General features: G+C 39.2%; 2 protein-coding genes across 3 annotated transcripts in view; both read right to left on the minus strand.

Moving 5' to 3' along the window:
- Nucleotides 1–2,412: 2,412 nt before the first annotated feature.
- On the minus strand, nt 2,413–10,260 carry macir (macrophage immunometabolism regulator). The gene is made up of 2 exons (XM_073477982.1): nt 10,217–10,260; nt 2,413–5,137 (listed from the first exon to the last, which is right to left on the minus strand). The coding sequence occupies exon 2, from the start codon at nt 5,132–5,134 to the stop codon at nt 4,481–4,483; it is 654 nt and encodes a 217-aa protein (XP_073334083.1). The 5' UTR covers nt 5,135–5,137; nt 10,217–10,260; the 3' UTR covers nt 2,413–4,480.
- Nucleotides 10,261–14,073: 3,813 nt separating this feature from the next.
- Nucleotides 14,074–20,359, minus strand: part of ythdc2 (YTH domain containing 2) — a 48,262-nt gene continuing 41,976 nt past the window's right edge. Inside the window, exons 30-33 of one of the 2 annotated variants that reach the window (XM_073478472.1) lie at nt 17,015–17,218; nt 16,734–16,916; nt 14,926–15,000; nt 14,074–14,751 (exon numbers count right to left, since the gene is read on the minus strand). In XM_073478472.1, the coding sequence (XP_073334573.1) occupies nt 14,929–15,000; nt 16,734–16,916; nt 17,015–17,218 (459 nt within the window). In that variant the 3' untranslated portion in view covers nt 14,074–14,751; nt 14,926–14,928. Of the gene's footprint in view, nt 14,752–14,925; nt 15,001–16,733; nt 16,917–17,014; nt 17,222–20,359 lie in introns of both variants that reach the window. The other variant, XM_073478471.1, reaches the window with a different exon arrangement.

Consider the following 20,359-nt stretch of genomic DNA (forward strand, 5'->3'; position numbering starts at 1 on the left):
ACACTGTAAACTCATTCAGACTATAAATGTGCTATCATGCTTTTGATACTGCTTTTACTCACTGCATAACAGATAGTAATGCATCAGTGTGTTCCTGACTGAATAAACTTAATTTCTATGTAATTATTATTCTTTGCGGCTGGCTGTGAAGAGAGATCCCTTTCAAGTGTGATTCCAACCTAACTGATGGTACACAAAATCTGCTTCACAAAAGCTAAAACAACACTTCTGCAGTGAGCGATGAAGAGAGTAGCTTCCAAGGTGACAGTCTTTTTAGTATGAATGTCGCTCAGTCTTTGTGTTACTCTTTCTCCAGCAGACCAGAAAGGAAACATTGTGCAGGGGGAAAAGAAGAGGAATTTCACATTAGAAAGACAAGATACCCACTTGATGTGACCAAGTCTCATTCTATATCCATAACATTAAAAACCTGTTTGTACAGTGTGTGGATTTAGTCTCCCATCACTTTCATTAGAAGTGTGTGACAAAGTGAGTATGAGCAGGATGAATGATGTGACCAATAACTGTGTTAGTGCACATATGAGCATGTGAGTATTTGTTAAGATAGACATGAAAATGTGAACCTATCCTTTAAGAGTCAAAACAGTGGCTAAAGGTGAAATACCCAACATTCACTGCCACCAGATATCACTCAAAAATAAGCTAAGAGGGCTTGTGGTCGATGATAATGATGATTTGAATCATTACATCACATACTCACATTGACTGCAAAGAATGTATAGTGTGTATTAGACCAACTGAAGTATTTTCATAAAAAGTATGTAGTCTAAAGAGGGAGGACTATCACCCTATCCATGAATGAAGTGAATAAAAAAGTATGATATATCTAAGCCAACAAAAAAACAAATGAATCCAGGAAGTCTTGTGTCAGTGAGCAGTGTAGACAACCATGAAAAACAGAAAACAAGGCCCTTTGTCTCCAGACAGACCAACACATATCAACTCCAGTTCTTCAGCAGGGTCTGGCAAATACACACACGCATCTACCAGCCACCTCTAGGGTTAGAGTAGTTTAATATGACTTTAAGGGTATCCTGCCCTGTCTCTAATGTATTTTGGCTTTCTGCTACTTTTGTTTATTTAATTCATACATACAGTACAGTTTTTCTCTGCATTGCACACACACAAAAACTGGAACCATGCACACTATGCTGAAAACTCAAAGCTTATGTATCCAAAACTAAACTCCAGACTTCCAAACTCTAAGCACAATTCCACTGTTTTCACTCAAATCTAAAACTCTAAACGCAAATCACTTTATTTAGCACACTTTGTTCACCGGAAAAAACACTGGCCTGCAGAATGCCACCTCCTAAGCACCAGTTAGTTTCACTCACTTCTCACCTGTTCAAAACTCAAATGCTGAAACACTTCAGTCACCTGTCAGAGCATGACAGAGGCCTCAGGTGACTGCTCTGTTGGGAGGAAAAGTGGAGCTGTAGTTTCAGGAAACGTGATGTACATTTAATGCTCAGTGACTATGAACAATTAATGTATTGTAATGTTTATATATCTTAATTTCACTCACTTCATATAATGTTCTTTGATATGGCAACAATTGGATGTGCTTATCCAGCACTTATACATGCCAACTTGTATTTCAAATAGACTCCAGTGTTGCTCTAATTCTTTGACCATTCAGGTAAGTGGGATTTGTTTATCTAATTATTGCCTCTTCTTTTGATGCAAAAGCACATACAGTTATTTGTTGTCTAATTGCAAGTCTCTTATTTATGTGACCTTTTTGCCTGTTCGCACACATCTTTTCTGTATTGAAACTACTTGTATCCATTGATAGTGAGTCAAATCGATAATATTTTGGGGAATGGATGGTTGTAATATGCTTTATTGTATATTCACCTTTCTTTGCCATATATACATGAACAGGATCCATGCTAGACTTTTAGCAACTTTATGAGTTATACTTTGTGTTTTTTTTTTATTAGATCTCATGTGTTGGCAGAATGCCACCCATGGCTGGTATATAATTCAGACTGACTGTGTGTTTGCCAGAACCTGATTAAGACTAGATTAAGTATGTGTTGGTTTGCGTGATTGCCAATATGTCAAAAACTCAAAAACCAAAGCCAATGTCCTATAATATACCAATAACATTATTTTTCACCTGAAGACAGAATGCCTTTTTTCCCATGGTTGTCTTCACCCTTCCAACTTCCTGGATCTTGTTTCTTTGTACTTTTACCTGCTCCACCAAAGAGCACTCGTCGGATCAGCTATCAGAGACATGTAGCACTTCTGTATTTCTTTGTAAACAGTTGAACATTTCTGTCTCTGGTGAATCCCAGGTAAGACAGAAATGAACGCTGACTCCCCCCTACCTGGGAACACTGAGGCAAATGGGCTCAAAGTAAAACACAGATTGCACAAATGTTACTGAGATTGTTTCATTTTCTTCAACTGAACAATTTATAAGATGCCACAGTCACATAAAAAATTCAACATGGAGGCGTCAAATGTCAAAAATGAAAAAAGAATTTTCTATTGCTTTCGTGTAATAGAAAACACAGAAGTTCTGAGACAAAGAAATTACAATTTCCTTCAAAGCAGCACAAAATATTGTGCAAAAACTCAAGGGATGCACAGATTTTATAGAACTTAAGTGTTCACATGGCTTTGCTTATGTACAATAATGTAGTGTTTATATGAGGTGACCAGAGTTTAGTGTTAAACATTTAAATTATGCCATGGTGGTGACAATATCATAGTGTACTGATGTTTCAAGAGATAGTCTGTAGTAGATGTCTAACAGTGCAGTCAGTGCAGAAAACTACACACCCGTTACCAGGTGGATGGGGAACATACACTCCGTAAAAACATACATCTCTATACTGTTCATCAGTATGGTTTTCTATATAGTCGCAACCCTATCTGCCAACAATGACCAATAAACAGATGCAAGAAAAGACTGAGGCGATACTCTTTTTTTATCTTTCTGGGTTGTGTGGGAACTATTTTATTCTCAATCTGAAGCAGGTGATACTGCAGGAGTGGTTTAAATGTTTTCTTATCTCCTACCATATAAACTGGCCCATGAAAGAGGATTAGGGACACTGTAAAAAAAAATGGGATCTAAGCTCTGATTTCTCTTTCAGAATTCTGAGATTAAAGTCAGAAATCTGAGAAAAATCTGAATTCTATAAAAAAGAGAAGAGAAACCATCAGTTCTTTTTTGCAGTGGCCCTAATCCTCTTCATACTGGGTCCTACTGATACCAACATGAATTCGAGCTGATTGAAAGTTGCTGCACTCTGTAAAGGATGATGTCACTCAAAGACTGATAAAGTTTTGTTTTTTTTCTCAAATCTATCTTAATACAATATGCATATGGCATGTATGTTGATAGAGTTACTGATGGTTATTCATCCTGTCCGTTCTGGCTTTGAAGTGATTCTCCCCATCAAACAATCTGTAAGAGAGGGCAAATCAGCAGCCCTCACTCAAACAGCAGTTAATCAACTGGAACATGGATTCTCTCCCACCTTTTACAACGTAGTCACATTAGGAAGGGATCCTTTTGGGCGTCCAGGTGACAAGTGGTAAAAGTTACTGACAACGTAATCAAGAGGTCCCGTTTGAGTCCAGTTCGGAGGACGTTTGTTGCCTGTCATCCCTCCTCTCTCTCCTCTAACACTAGCTATTGAGAAAAGGTAAAAATGCCACGGAAAAATACTTTAATAGATTTTAAAAAGTGAGGGATCATTGTATCATCATTATTGGCAGAGGTAATGATACAGTAAACTCTTTGAATGTACACACGGCATTTGAGTATTCTGTTGAGACGGACTTAATACACACATCTCTACCTATCCTGTAGTTAACAGACTTTGAATTAAGTATCACTAAGCTTTTTTACCCATGGCCATCTTGTGGTAAATGGTTTGGTTGAAAAACATATTCATATTGACTGACAACAACAAAATAGCAATAAATCAATAAATTACATGTAGTAGGATAATAAAAGTATTACCTTTCTAATGTGACAGTTGTAAGCAGTGCCATAATCTGACAAAACTTCCACCAACACAACTCCTCACAGATAAGCAGCAAAACTATTATTGGACTGAAAGCAGTGGTGCATTTTAAAGCTGATACAGTATGTGTGCTTTTATCAGCTGTAAACTGATATATCAGTGCATCTCCATACCAGTACACACATCACTGTCAATAAATAGGTTCACCAGTTATTGCTAAATTCCTATAGTTCACATTTTTTTTTACCTCAACACCCTCATAACATTGAGAGGAGTAATTAAGGATTTTCTTCACAACATTATGTGTACAGTACAAGGTAAAACCCCAAGTTAATAATATAACAAGATTATCAGACTGTCTTCTTAAAGAACTGTTTCTAATCTGAGTAGAAAGAAACCAAGCTGGAAATAGCACCTAAATCCCCAAGAGGGTGAAAGACGCATAAAAAAGGCCTTCCACTATACTTTCATGTCTTGTTTCTGGTAAACATGCGCTCCCCTCGCAGGGTGAGATGCTGCAGTTGGTACTGTAACACCTCAGTGTCTGATGACTCTTTGATACTTATTTTGTCCAGATTAAGGTAGTCCAGAGACTTGGACTGAGCCCTCTTCCCCTTAAGCAGACACAGTGGTAGTGGTGCATGCAGACTCCTTCCAGGCTCCAAGTGGGTCAGGGACCTGAGGAAGGTGTCACTCGAGCTGGGCATACGCCTCCGTCTCCTCCCGTTGGCAGCAGGAATGTCATAGGGTTGGTAGTAGCGACTTTTGCCTTTAAAGATTCGTGAAGACCGGTGGATGCCCAAGTCCACAGACTTGGGAACAGTGCTCTGGATGGTGCTGGTCACGGCCTCTGATACTGAGCCCTTCTCTGGAGTGCCTTCTGACCACTGGTGGGCCAGCTTGAGCAGCTCCTCACCAGTGGTGAAGCCTACTAGATAGTTTGAGTCCATGTGGAGGATCTGGTATCCTGCAACAGTACCTCTGATGGGTGAACACGGGGTGCTGGCACAGCGAGGTCTCTCTGCTTCTGGTTTCAATGAAGCTTTGATCTCAGCTGCAGGAAGAATGGAGACGTGCGCCCTGGACACTCCACTTATATCCATTTCCATCCTTATAGACATCTCCTGGTTGATAAAAGATAGAGAAAAAACATACCTTGCATCACTCTTGTAATACAGCAGTTACACAATACAAAACACTCCAATGCCATAACTACTGAACATCTGAAGGTATAAGACCCACTCGCTCCTAAATTGTTTATTTAAATTCATTATTTTATTAAGTCCATTTTCATTGTAAAAGAAATAAAGAAAATTAAAGCTGCAAGCAGCGATGAACGGGCCCTCGCATTCCACGCGGGTCGGGGCGTGCTGCTGTCGGGGCGTGCTCCTTACCCGGACCCATTGCCCTGTTATTGTGCGCGCATGTCTTAACTGATAGCCAAAAACGGTTTTGTGTTGATAATAGCGCCACCTGCTGGTGGTTTTTGGTGTGTGAGTTACAGATGCCAGTCTATACCGGCCCAATCAGTTTCATATCCATAAGTGTTATGGTGTGGGCACAGTGCCAATTATAAAATGAAACTGCCACCAGAGCGCCACCTAGTGTCAGATCGGTAACACCTTCGTCAGCTGTCCTCAGGAGGCCATTGGCAATCAGTGTACCAAGTTTCGTGTTAATCCGACCAACCAATGTCAAGATATAAAATACTTCAATTTAAATAGCGCCACCTAGTGGTCATGGGCCAAGATTTTGCACAGAGCCTTAGGGGCTCATGGGGAAGTACTGTCCTGAGTTTCACGTCATTTGGACACACCAATGTGGATATATGCAACACTTCCTGTTTTGAAACGAATCCACAGGAAGTTGTTATTTAATAATTTGAGTATTCTTTGGAATATCAAAATTATTTTAATAACTTTTTGTCAGGAGGGTCCACAGGTGCTGTGTGCAAAGTTTGGTGCAAATCAGAGAAATTGTCTGGGAGGAGTTCGAAAATGTAGGTTTGTGACATTTTGCGCATTTGCGAATGGAAATGTAGCGCAAACGTGGGCGTGGCCTACATCATATAATTCAGCTGAATTCAGGGAACACGTAGATATAAGGTTTAACAATGTCTGACAAATTATGTGGGAGTTATTGGTCAAAAACTGCTTTGTGTTGATAATAGCGCCACCTGTTGGTCATCTTTGGTGTGTGAGTTACAGGGGCCAGTCTTTACCACCCCTATGAATTTCATATCCATAAGTGTTATGGTGTGGGCACAGTACCAAATCTAAAAAGAAACTGCCACCAGAGCGCCACCTAGTGTCAGATCAATAACACCTTCGTCAGCTGTCCTCAGAAGGGCAGTGGCAAGAATTGTACCAAGTTTTGTGTTAATCCGACCCACCAATGTCGAGATATAAAATACTTCAATTTAAAGAGCGCCACCTAGTGGTCGTCCACCACAATTTCGCACAGAGCCTTATGGGCTCATGGGAAAGTGGTATCCTCAGTTTCATGTCATTTCGACAAAGCAATGTGAAGATATGCAACACTTCCTGTTTTGACCCGATTTTATAGGAAGTTGTTATTTAATAACTTGAGTATTGTTTGGAATTCCAAAATTCTTTTAATAACTTTTTGTCATGAGGGTCCCCTGATGCTGTGTGCAAAGTTTTGTGCAAATCGGTGAAATTGCCTGTGAGGAGTTCGAAAAAGTAGGTTTGCGACATTTTGCGAGCTAGCATAAAAAACCGTAGGCGGAAATGGGCGTGGCCTATATCAAGAGATTCAGCCCGATTCACTGAACGCGTGGATATAAGGTTTTTGAATGTGCGACAAAGTATGTGGGAGTTATTAGCCAAAACGCACTTTCCTTGATTGTAGCGCCACCAAGTGGTGAAAAATCACAACGACAACAGATTATAAAATTTTTCGCCAAGCCTAATGTGTTTGCCAAATAAAATTGACTTTTCATTCACATTCAGGCAGTGAAAAATGCGATCATTTTGGACAAAGAAAAAAAACTAAAAAAAATAATAATAATCATTGCAATTACAATAGGGACCTCGCAGGTTCCCTGCTCGGGCCCTAATAAAATAAGAATGAAAGCAGTTTGGTTACAGAGTTAATGATATATACAGAGGGCTGGGTTCCAAGTAGTCAAAAATCAGATTACAATAAGGTATGGCATATATGCAAAAATGTGAATGTGGCCTCTATCTCAGCTGCAATGTTATGTCTCTAGGAAAGGTACAACAATTCGATATTTGAATTCATGTTTGCTTTTTACATGCCAAGAGAAAAAAGACAGCCAATGTTCGGAAACATTCAGAATTTCACGCGGCCTTCGACCTTACAGATTCGACATAGGTTGTTCTAAAATTAATTATTGTTCCTTTCATTTCATTTTTTTTTCTTTTTGTCAGTAAAAGTTCACAGGGCAACACTTCACTTTGACAGTTTGACCAGAAAAATAATGATATTATTTTTGTAACCTCAGGCAGGCAGGCGGTCAGCCGCTCCCAGGTCTGCTGGAGCCACGCCTCGGCATGACTGTTCAGAGCAGCATAATGGAAGAAGCTGCAGCAGGAGTTTGGCTTTTAAATAGTATTATACAGACAATTAACAGTGCATAGTGCAGCGGCCCACAGATGTGAAGTCATCAGAGAACCCAGCTGACGCTGAGGTGGCAGAGAGCAGTAGGTGTGTCTGTTGTGTTAATGCTAATACGTTTGACGATATCTACACACAGTTGCTATTTCATGCTTCAAAACTCCTACTGCTATATTAATCTATAATAAAAATATAATATGACATCATGTCATTTCATCACAAATCAATACAGGCGTATGTTCACTTCTTTACTTTAACCTGAAGAAAACCACCTGTGCCATCTACCATCATCATGGTAACCTTTGATCACAGCCGGGGAAACAAATGAGATAGATTTGCTAATGACACACACACACTCTTCGTACAGTTCACACATAACAGCTACCGACCAGTTATTGTTAACAGGCGCACATGCCGATCTGCCTCTGATCTGTTAAGTGGGAAAAAGGAGCCTAAAATCCTGTAGTGTGAACTAAGCTGTGATCGCTTTTGACTGTTGGAGGCAGGGAGGCGTTTCTCAATTTGAGGTCATTTGTCCCCTCAGAGGTGAGGCAGGAGTTGCTCATTCATGCTCACTCGTTTCCACTGTCGCTCTGACAGAAACCCTACCTGTCTCACCCAGCAGAGAAAACTGTCTCCCATCACTAGCAAAGAGAGTCAGATCAACTCTCACATCTCTGCCGGCAAGTGTCTGACATACATCCCCAGGCTGAAGAGTCTTTGTCTCCGCGTCACATGTCTATAACATAGCTGTGCTCAGCCTCAGAAGCTTTACACAAAGTTAGCTGGCTAAACTACGCAAGCTAAGCTAGGAAAATACAAATAACAATGGCACAATTAAAAGAAACACACTAACAGCGGGCCGCTGAAAACAAACACCGCTGCCACCAACATAACCAAGTGTCTTGGGCTCACCTAACTCGAAGGTTTAACAAGATAATCATAGCAACAGATGTTGGAAGAAATGGAGATGTTACTTGGATGCAAGATTGCATTGTAATATGTTTGCTCTGGATGGACTTCTCACTGGGACTTTTAAAATGGACCTCCTTAATATACAGAGGAATGCTCCCCCCTGAGCGAGGGTACCTCAAAAGACAGCTATTGACCTGATGGGCAACTCCTGCCTCCCAGCGGCTCTGAGGGGACAAACCACTTTACTGCGTCTCTAGTGGGGACATACCACAAATGAGTTATTGCCATTTTCCCGCTAAGCCCCACCCATTGTAAACTTTATACTGTATCAACAAGCTTTTTACAAATTTTAAGTTTGGTCAAATAATGATGCCCAAATTTGTTCAATGGCAGACAATCTATCAGGTAGACATTTATAGTCCATGATGCTTTTTGTGCAGAATACATAGAGTTGCACTTGTGTGTCACATTTCGTGTCAATCAGGCTCAGTTTGTGAGAGGTGTGGCCTTTCAAACATGGTAGTTTGGGGCCTTTATTACAGCGCTCAGGCCAATTGGTCTCATATAAAAGCACATCACTTCCAGTTATTGTGTCATGTTTCTAGGTCATCCCAGCTCAGGACAATGTGAGCCACGGCATAATAATAATAATAATGATAATAATAATAATAATAATAATAATAATAATATATTAAACTGAGTCACTATAGGGTTCTGCCCTTTAAGGACTTGAGCCTGAGTTAATTCTGCTATGCTCTCCATAATAAATAGGCCTAGTCATTGTGTTGCTTTGCACACGTGCATAAGAACAGCCTCCATAAAACTGCAACAGAAACAGAAACAAACAGGCATCACTGTCATCATCCTCCTTTGGAGCACATTTACCAAAGCACAGTGTTGACAGTGTATTCAGTGGATCTTGAGTGGGGCCTAACAGGGACACTATTTTTTGAAAGAGATGTTGCTGTTGGCTTTGAATGTCATATTCAATGCCATGAACACCACAAATAATAATACTAAACTAAATAGGGAGGGCGTGGGTTCATTAAATGTTTTAGTGGTATATTCTAAAATCATTTATCGAACTGTTTTGCCGTTTTCTTTATTTGAAATGCTGTCATTATTAAACCAAAGTGTGGATGGAAGCGCACACAGATGACAGCGACTAGAAGCCGCAGCAGAATGCGTATGGACGCATGGCGCGGCTGAATCGTGCCGTACTGAGTCAGGAGAGAAGGGCCGCTACCGCTGCGATAACAGGCTTTACATCTCAGGCTCCACACACCGCGCAAACACACCGGGATAGCAGTGATGTAGCTGCTAATAATCCATCGACACATTTTAAAGCCGTATGAAAGATAACGTCCCATATAAAAGATGGCTGTTAGGAGGAACGACAGGCCAGGTCCATCCTGCCCGCTGATCAATGTGAGGCCAGCACAGCCACAAGAAACCAAACCGTCTGAACACGATATTTCCAGGACTGTACGAGCCTTCACAAATTCAACAAACCGATCATTTTAAACAACGACTCGCTTCAGATCGTCGGGATCAAGTCATGGGTGAATATGACAGCAGCCTGTGAGGATGGAACAAGCTTATCGTCGCTGTTTAATCCTCATCAAATATCTCTCGGTATCATAACCGATGACGAAACTGACTGGATTAAAATATTACAAAATACAAACTTGTTTGATTGCGGAGAATCCAATGTTCAACCTCCCCGTTATGTCGTCTCCAGCCTCCGGTTCCTCTCACGCCTGTGTTCCGTCAACAGCAGCCAAAGGGATAGCCTACTTCCGGTCTACTGTCCACCAAACTGCGATTACACATCCTTTAGTAGGCTATATAAAATAATAATATATATAATATGATATAATCCTAACTGTTTGTAAGTACAAAAAGGAAAACAAAATGAATGAAGTTTCTGCTCACCACACCATTCACAGCTTACATAAGGTGATTTGTTCTGATCCAGTTACAGTAATTCCAGCGTTATATCACCAGACTAAAGATCAATAAGAGACAGGAAGAGATGGTAAAACAAAATGCTCATGGCATTTTAACATTGTGATTTACCAAGTTATAATGAGGAGATGATCAATTAGAATTATGAAAAAAAAGTCTAAAATCAACTATTAATAAGGTATACTGTATATTTAGCCCTGGGTATTTTTCACTCTATAGTTTTTAGAGGTGCTCAAGCACACCTTAATTTAATAATAATAATAATAATAATAATAATATGAAGAAGCAGAAGAACATTGGAACAAATCCATATTTGCGTGTGCCAAAATATCAATGTCATTTTAGTGAAAAAACAAAACATACATGGGTTGTTGACAAATAAGAAGTAAAAAATCATTCTTTTGTAAAACACATTTTTTGAAGAAAATATATATATTCATGTAGTTTGAAATCTGATATTTGAGAATATAAGTGATCACTAACTTTTTCAATTATTTCACTGTTTTTTTGAACATCTTCTCTTATTTGATGAGAAATTATGAATAACACTATTTTTTCCCCATGACTTGTTGAACGTTTTCAATAAATGCGAGTCAAAATTTGATGTCAACCTTTCAAAACTGTTGAAAAAATTATAATAATTCAAGGTGAATGATTATTATATATCCCCTAATGCAATACTCAACCTTTTTCTTAAGATATTTTTTGACATGGTTCTTTTATGTGTGTTACACCATAGGACATTATGTCACACTAAAGGACAAAACAGAAAATATTTTAATTAATGTAGCTATTGCATTTAAAAACACTGAAAATGGTCAAGGGAATACAAATTGTTTTAAAAAAATCTTATTTAATTGTTTAAAATGCTCCTTAAAGAGACCTTGTCCTCCGGTGTGACATATTTGTCTTTCGGTGTGACAGCTAAAGGTGTCACACCGAAGGACATTTCTGTCACACTAAAGGACATTTCAGCCTTTTGTGTGAGTTATGACCATGCTATTCCTAGCTAACCTGTCTTTAGCAGTTAGCATTTGTATAATTTTCCATAATTATGTAGTTTAACCAAGTTTTTAATTGAAAAATATAATTTAGTGACGTCACACCAAAGGACAACAAAACCGAACACTTTCATAGTGGTTCGGAAAAAGTTAAATATTTGAATAATGCTGAGACAAGAACTTACCATGTACTCATGTCATTGGCTTCATAGGAGGCTTCAGTAACAGGGATTTGAATGGGGTCCTTCAATTAAATAAAGTTGTTCGTGGAATTGCCCAATTTAAAATCAGAATAAGGTGTCACACTGAAGGAAATGTTTTTTTGTGACAAAATGTATCAAGTTCCTATGCATTTAGAAATATATGGATGAAAAAAGTGATTGCCATTTATTAAAATAAACACTTGTAAAATTATGCCTGACTTATTTATAAACATTTTATGGTTTTTTAAAAAAACTTATAAAAGTTGTAATTTATTTAACTATGCATGTGACAGTCACACATGATTTGAGATTTGACTCAAAAATTTAAAAAATCTAATAACAAAGCAGTTTTTATAGCAACAGGTCCATGTAAAACAAATACATGTTTAACTATTTACTGTATTTTAAATGACGAGAATACTAATTATATTCATTTTTATCTTCTGTGACAGTGAAAAATACATGTCATGTCAACAACCCACATCCTTCTATACCTCCTTTGAGCTCCTTTATACGCGCACACGTGCGCGCACACACACAACGAAACAAACTCGTATTAATCCACGCAGGAAGCACTGTAACAGACACATCAGAACCTCCAGAACAGGTGTTGGAGAATCTTCACATTTTTAAGTTTTCTTTGGCAGGTCTGCCCGAGGAAGAAGGTAGAAAGTACTTAAAGGGATAGTTCAAGTTTTTTGATGTGGGGTTGTATGAGGTGTGTGAAGCAGTGCATAATATCCAACTGTTAATGGTACCAGCAGCAAGACGTATCTTAGCCTCCTTCAATGGAGCCCACCTAATGATGATATATCGCTTTTAGTATGCGCTATGTGTTAAAAATGTTTGCCGCTTTACACTGTTGTGTCATCGGTGACGTCATACAGTGCACGGCCAGCACAGCTGCGCCTGTGCAGAGGAATATGGATGTTGTACATTTGAGGAAATGTAGTGCGAAAGGAAAGAGCTGTCTGACGGCAAAGTCAAGTGGCACATATACCGATATATATTATAGGTGGGCCTTCTTTTAGCTGGCTAAAATATGTCCTGCTGCTGGTGCTTAACACTGCTGCTCCACACAGGAGAGAGCTGACAGTCTACAACAGGTAACACACTGATGCTGAGGTACACTGACAACTACCTCATACAACCATACATCAAAAGACCCGAACTATCCCTCTTAAACCAATATAAACACATTTTTTGTCCACTTGATATTAGGCTCATACACGGCATATTCCAACACATTTCCACAAACAGACATACAGCAGCTCTGATGTAGGTAGTTCTGCTGTTTGGTCAGTAGGGGCTCACACCTAGTTTTTGCCTCCTACACGTTTATTGGGCCCTGCTCATCACAAAGTCTGAAATCTCACTTGGATAAATGCTGAGGGTATTCCCTACTACCTACTACTACAATATACCTACAGAAGGCACACTAATAAATGTATTTCTATCATTTAATGGGTTGATTTCAGCTTTATTGGACAGTACAGTATATAGTAAGTTTATACATCCATGTTTTATTAAGGTTCAAGGTTAATTTATAAATATAAAATGTAAGCTCCTTCATGCTACATAGGAGAATCAATACAAAACAAAACAATCTTATGGTGTGGAGAGTTGAGGATGAGTTCAGGAACCTCACAGCCTGAGGAGTGGAGCTGCTCTGTAGTCTGGTGGTACAGCCGCAGATACTTCTGTATCTGTTGTCAGATGGCAGCAGGGTGAGCAGACTGTGGCTGGGCTGGGTGTTGTCTTGCTCTGGCTCTGTGTAAACATCTCAATTATCCAATGTCACTGTTGCTCAGTATATGGTTACCAATGATGCTCTGGTATTATCTATGCTGAATGGAGGACCGTCTATGTTAAGATGATGTATGTCTTTATACAAAGGTGAAGAAAGACTATTACATTAATCAAAATTTACTTCAGTTGTCTCTTACGTTGTTTTACTTTTAAGGGCAACCCCACCAGTTTTACTCTTTAAAGCTAAAACTAAAAAATAATCACTTACAGCAGTACAGCAGTGTTTACAGGTCTTGGGGAGTACTACTGGAAGTGTACCTCATACGGAAGCTGCATGTAATCTGATAAATTGCCTCCAGTGATGTCACTCAGTGGCTAAATTGAATTGTGGGTAATATAGGCTCCAGGTTTAGAAAAGCAGTCCACAGTTCTGCACTACACTCATTAGACAGTATAAAAAGAAATGATCAAAATGGGGGCAGCAGAACCAGAGATCTCACCTTTTTAATTTCACACATTCTCCTTCCTGTGAATGCGACTTAGATGTATGTAGCAACACTTAATCAGCCCCTTTGAGCTTTCATTTGGATTGTGACAGAGGACACATCGCACTGACAACAGAGCTGAAAGATGACATCACTTTTTATTTGTCATTTCATTAATACAATCAATCAGATGCCTTAACTCAACAGTAAACATTTTCCCCTCTCTTCTTACAGCAGCTAAAATTAATGTTTAATTTTCAAGGTTCAAATGCTAACAACATTTTGTTTCCTGTCTTCATTGAGGAAACAAAAAACTGACAAATGTGTTTAAATGAGTTCCATAAATAGTCCCTGATGATGCCCAGTAGAGCCCAAGGCACTAAAACATCATCAGAGCAAAGCTTCAACATAGAACATTATAAACATCATATCATTCTGAGGAACTCAGTCTCAGAAGTGCAAGTGTTTGTGTACTGTAAATATGAAACATAAAAACTAACTGGACATCATTATAACAATCTGAACGGTAATCAACAATCTGAATGAACTGTGAAATCAAATTATAAAATTTGTTATACAAACATGTTTTCATCCAATCTAATTAAATTCCTGTAGAACATCCACGGATATTTAAACATACTGTTTGATAATAACACAAGTACCGATGTGAACACGAGGAGTAAACCCTGAATGAGAGCTTGTTTTTGAACAGACAAAAAAGGGAGAAGACAACAGTTGAACTTTGGCTTGCAAATAAATCAGTCCATCTTCCATTGGCCAGCCATCTCGCCTTAACTGGTAGTGCAGTGTTGTAGTGCTGTTTAAGGCAAAGTAGAAATAATACATGCAATATCTTAAATATCTCTTTCCTACCTGACAGAAAAGTAGATGTTTCTATCAATAAACAGTGAATGAGTGTAGTTTGAGGCAGAATTGGTTGAGAAAGAACAAAACCTGGTGAGTGTTGTGCAGGGAAGTGATATGCTGCTACCTCTTATTGAACTTGACTCTCAGAGTTTCTCTCCCACAGCATCAGGAGCTGGTTGCCTGCTTGGGGCTCTAACTCCTATGTGAGACAAAAAAAGAAAGAGATAGGAAAAAATGTAAATGCAGTAATGACAGTTATGACATGAAAGCCACTGGTAGAGTTTTGCAACAACTAACAACAATCGTATTCATTTATTTTTTCAAGGTACACATTGTAGTTTTGGGGAGGAAATTTTAATCAGAATGTTTTTATGCCTAAATGAAAAGACACTCTTCATTTTCATGACTGAATAAACAAACTTATCATAAAGGACAACACAATGTATACTGTTTTACTTTACTTTTACTTTTACTTGTGGCAGACCCTGCCACCTTTCTAGCTTCAAACAGTGTTCTGGGGACCTCATTTTCCTGAGTGAAAAGGCCCAACAGTCCCCTTTAATTCAATTAAGCCTAATTCACCATGTTTAATTGCTTATTTCTAAGCGTTGCGTATGCAGAAAACAGAGACTGAAAGAGGTGTACGACACCTCCCAAGCAAAAGTTGTGATCGATAAAAACAAACCTCATGGCAGAATGTGCACACCTGCAAGCAAACTCTGACCCAAGCGTCTGAACATTTTGGAGGCAAGGGGAATTGGCGACACAGATGGTGAGGTAGAGTATTGTAGCCGGATTGTAGAAATTACATTAATTATAGGTGCAACAATTCTTCTCACACATTTAATTTCACTTCATATTGTGTGTTCTTATAGAGCCACTTTAACATTAACATTCAAACCAGCAGTATTATTTGTGTTTGTGATGACTTTCCCACAAGTACCTTTCAAGTGTAAAAGACATGTCAACACAAATTCAGCTCAATATTTCATCAGTGCTGTCTAAACATCAAATTGCCCCCCGGAGCACAGTGGGGAGGGGCTGCAGGTGGGTGATAAGTAATGTCATAGGCCACCTCAGATGTAAGTGGACAGCAGAGTCTTGACCTGAGGAGTTAGCCCTCCTGTGTTGTGCCATTCGGTCAAGACTCTGCTGTCCACTTACATCTGAAGGAGAAAAATCATTCCTTTGAGGACAACAATGTAAACCTCTTGTCCAGAGAAGACAGATGGTTTGAAAGAGGAGTAAATGAAATCATCTATGTCAAACTGGAACGACCGTCTTTGAACAGAGGAGGTGGCCTACGACATTACTTATCACCCACCTACATTGCTGTACTGAGTTCTCTCCCCAGACAGCTTAACAACCATTCACACCTGGGCTCACCTAGCCCTCACAACCCTGCCTTATCAACATCAACTTCATTGATTTTTGTAAATATGTCAGAGTGAGCTCTTTTTTAATTGTAAGCTTGGTTTTTATTTGCTCTGTATAGTAAGGATTGTTTTAGAACTCTGGACCAAGCTGATGAGTGATCTAAAAAAGCTGGGACTAATTGCATGTCACGCCTCCAGCTCAGTGGAGTGGTGGATAAGACCTCTGAGTGCTGTTAAATGGAGAAAGAAAACAGGTGAGCAAAAGAAGAGGAAAAGAGTGAAGCAATCAGGGTGCGAGGGCAGGCGGCAGAGACTTTGAGTTTCCTGTATTCAAGAAGTGAACAAGGACAGTTTTTTTCTTGCTGAACTGAACACTGCCCTTGAGTATTGAACTATAGCACCTTCATTTTATGCACCATTTTAAGTGTTTTTTTTAAATTGGTGTTTTAATAGTTTTAATAAATTATTTAATCTTTCTCGGTGCCTTTCTTGTGGAGATACTTTGCCAGTATTATAAAGAACCTCACACTACAGTGTAACAAATATATACTCTCACCTGTCCGTCCCTGCTGATTTGGACCTTCTTGTTGTCATTCCATGGGTTGAGGATGTGTTGGGTGCAGTGAAAAGGAAGACTCTCCTTGTGGATCCACTTCACACTGAAAACCCCTCCTAATCCCATGAAGTCCCAGTCCTGGCAGCTCTCCCGGCTGATGACTGATACCATTTGAGCGTAGCCCTAAGACAAAGACAAAATACTTCAGTTTTGTCCATTCTTTCAAAAGTCCTTGCATGTTTACAGTGGGTCCACTTTTTTCCCCTCTGTTAGACTGTTACCTGGAAGTGCCCAGAGCCCTGAACAGAAAAGATGAGGATGATGAGGTTATTCTCCAGTAGGGCTTTGGTGAGTTTCGCCTCATTGCTTGTTATGGTGGACCAGATACCTTTCTGCTGAGAAATTTCAATGTTCCTGATGTTGCTGCTCTTCATGATGAAGTACCGCACTGATGAAGAGGCCAGATGAGACAGTGGCTTTGAGATCTGCTGGGAGCAAGAGGATAAATTGACACAAAGAAAAACTAAGAGGGATGACCTGCAACTCCCACCTACCTAAAGCTTTGTTCATGCAACAGGATTTTAGCCCCGATCTCCCACTTGCCAATGGTTTTTAGAGATTGTCGACAAAAAAACCCAGGATCAGAGGCATTGGAGCATGCTCCCAGGAGTGATGCTTGCCATGAGTGAACAGTTCAATGACGCAATCCACCGACAGGTTGGGGAAATACAGCTAATGACAGCAGACACTCCTCTCCTTTCTCCCTCTCTCCTGCTGTCATCAGCAGTAGCTCTCTGAACCCAGTCTCATCAAGCATCTATTTGTATGGTGTGGGCACGATAATAAGCTATAGATTTATTAGAATACACACACACAAGCTGTTCAGTTTATGTAACCGCGTCGTCCTTGCTGAACCACAATACGAGCAGGCAGTTTCATGTTTTCAGTGCTAAAATAATCTTTGCTGCCCATGCATCCTACTAGTCCATCCTGTCATTCATATTCTTTTCCATTTCTTTCTTGTTTTTTTTGCTGTGAATCAGCGCACAAACAACCTGGACTGTTTGGACTGTGTCCTTCCTGTGTCATTACTTGCTTTAGCGATCTTGTAATGTGTGACCCCCTGTCACTGTTCAGTCAGGTAGCATACAAAGTACAATGAGTGAAAGACTCCTGATTACAAGGCAGAAAGTTGCCAATGCCTTACTTCCTTTTTTAAGGCCTATCCTTTTTACTTTCCAGTTATATTTGATATTTTTATACTCCGTTTATATTATACATTTCAGTTTCTCCAGTGTAGCTTGGTACTTCCCACTTAATCTTGCTGTACATGTATAGTGACAAACATGTATATATTTGCGTGAGATTTTACAGAGTATTCACCACAGCCTCATCAAAAGCTCTTGGCCCTGTCCTCAGAGACCCAAACTAATGTCTACCTCTGCTGATTAAATCAGAAATTACCACAGGACAGCTGCCCACAAACTGATGACAAAGTGGTAAATGAACTTGTGAATTCAGGACTGTTCCATGATGATCCTTGTTTACTAAGCCTACAACAAACTGCTGCATATAGTTTAGGAAGATACTAACGCTGACAAGGTAAATGAGCATTGGGGAGTACTGCTGCATTTAAGAAAAAACTTGTATAAAGCCTAGAGTGTCTCTAGAGGAAGCTGTGTGACTACAAAATGAAAATGGAAATTACAACCCTGGTTTAAAAGACAGTTGGGACACTGTTAAACAAATAAAACAGAAGGTGATCATTTGCTAATCCTTTTTGAAATATAGTCAATTGAAAACCGCACAAAGACAATATATTTAATGTTTGACTCCTCATAGATTTTTGTAAATATCTGTTTATTCTGAATTTGATGGCAGCAAACATGTTTCTAACAAGTTGGGACAGAGGCAACAAAAGACTGAAAGTTGTGGAATGCTCCAAAAACACCTGTTCGGAATGTTCCACAGGTAAACAGGTTGATTGGTAACAGGTGATAGTAGCATGATTGGGTATAAAGGGGGCACCTGCGAGAGGCTAAGACATTCACAAGCAAGGATGGAATGAGGTTTACAACTTTGTCAAACCAATGATTGTATAAAGGACACTGCTACATGTGCTCAGGAATACTTCTTAAAACCGTTTGTTTGCAAATGACTGCGTTCTGTTTTCATTCAGGTTTTACACAGCATCCATACTTTATGAAACAGGTGTTGTAGAAAACTATGCTTGAAATAAGTGGCTTCAATCTACATTAGCAGCTACTAGCATAAATCATTCCAATCTCTGAACCAAACTGTTGGCTGTTGAGTTGTACTGTAGGTAATTTAGGTAGCAAGTGGTGCCAAGGAAGAGAAATGTGGGGAATAAAAAAATCTTTGGTTCTGCTGCATCGATTTATGCCCTTTTATGGAATATTTTGACCATGTTAAAGTCCCTAGTGTAGGATTCAACATTTTCTTAAAAGGGAATTTCATTTATATTCTTAACCTGGGGCCTCATTTAGGAAACTCAGTGGGGAATGAATAAATGTTGCATACGTAAAAATGAGGAAATGTACGTATGGCAAAAAATATTCTGATTTATAAAATCTTTTGTATGCCCACCAGTGTGCAGTTTCCTCATATTAATTCCAATTAATCCCAAATCAACATGGAATTCAAAGCACCTCATGAATATAAATGCATGGAAATGAGCCTGCTGATTAGTGATTCTTTATAGTGAATAATGGCCACAACCGAGACGACGACAATTTTTTTTTTTCTGGCACAGAAAAGAAGGTGTTTGTGGGTGAGATAGAGGTTAAATATGTGTTAATAAAACATGTTAATTCTTCCATTCATGTTCTCCTCTGGCAGTGTGAGGACAGTAAAAGTCTGTGCATGCAGCATTACGTGGTGATGCACAGTAGAACTTATGTGTTAACATCAAGCACATTGACTGCTTTACACTTGCTAAAGTGATTGCGACAATCAGTGATATCCCCCCATCATTTGAAAATGGATTGTTACAGTGACATGGCCTTCATTTTTCTTATGACTCATAATGAGGATATGGAGAGTAAGAATTGTGCGAGAGCTGTAACTGCCTTTATTTCCAATTAACGTTGGGTATTAAATGAAATCGAATGGGAGAATAATGTAGAACATTTAGAATAATGCCTCTTACATTTATTTTCTACAATCTGGTTTCAATTCTCTCAATTTATGCTTAGAAAGTGATGTACACACAAGTCAAGCCCTTTTTTGTATTAACATGTTTAAGTGTGTAAATGACTCCTACTTGTTTTAGAATCAGTCCAGCAGATCACCTCAGCTGGCTGCAGCATAAGTCTTTGGGGCAATCATTAAAGTTACATCAACTAAAAGTGCTTGTTTTTGTCACTAACAGGCTGAGGTTGTTATTCTATGTGCCTGACGTTATTACAGAAACAATTCCTACAGAGAGAGACCTTTTTGTTAAATAGTAAGATCCTGTTTGATACCAGAAACACAAGTCTTGTTAAAGGAGAAGTATTGCACTCAAATCCCACAAGAGGTTAGTTGTTAAAGTTTTTGCCTCATCTAGATGGTAAAAATCGGTTAAATATTCAGCCATGACTTTGGAAATAAATTCTTGCTGGCAC

Source organism: Pagrus major, chromosome 12, assembly GCF_040436345.1.
Source record: "Pagrus major chromosome 12, Pma_NU_1.0".
NCBI lineage: Eukaryota > Metazoa > Chordata > Actinopteri > Spariformes > Sparidae > Pagrus > Pagrus major.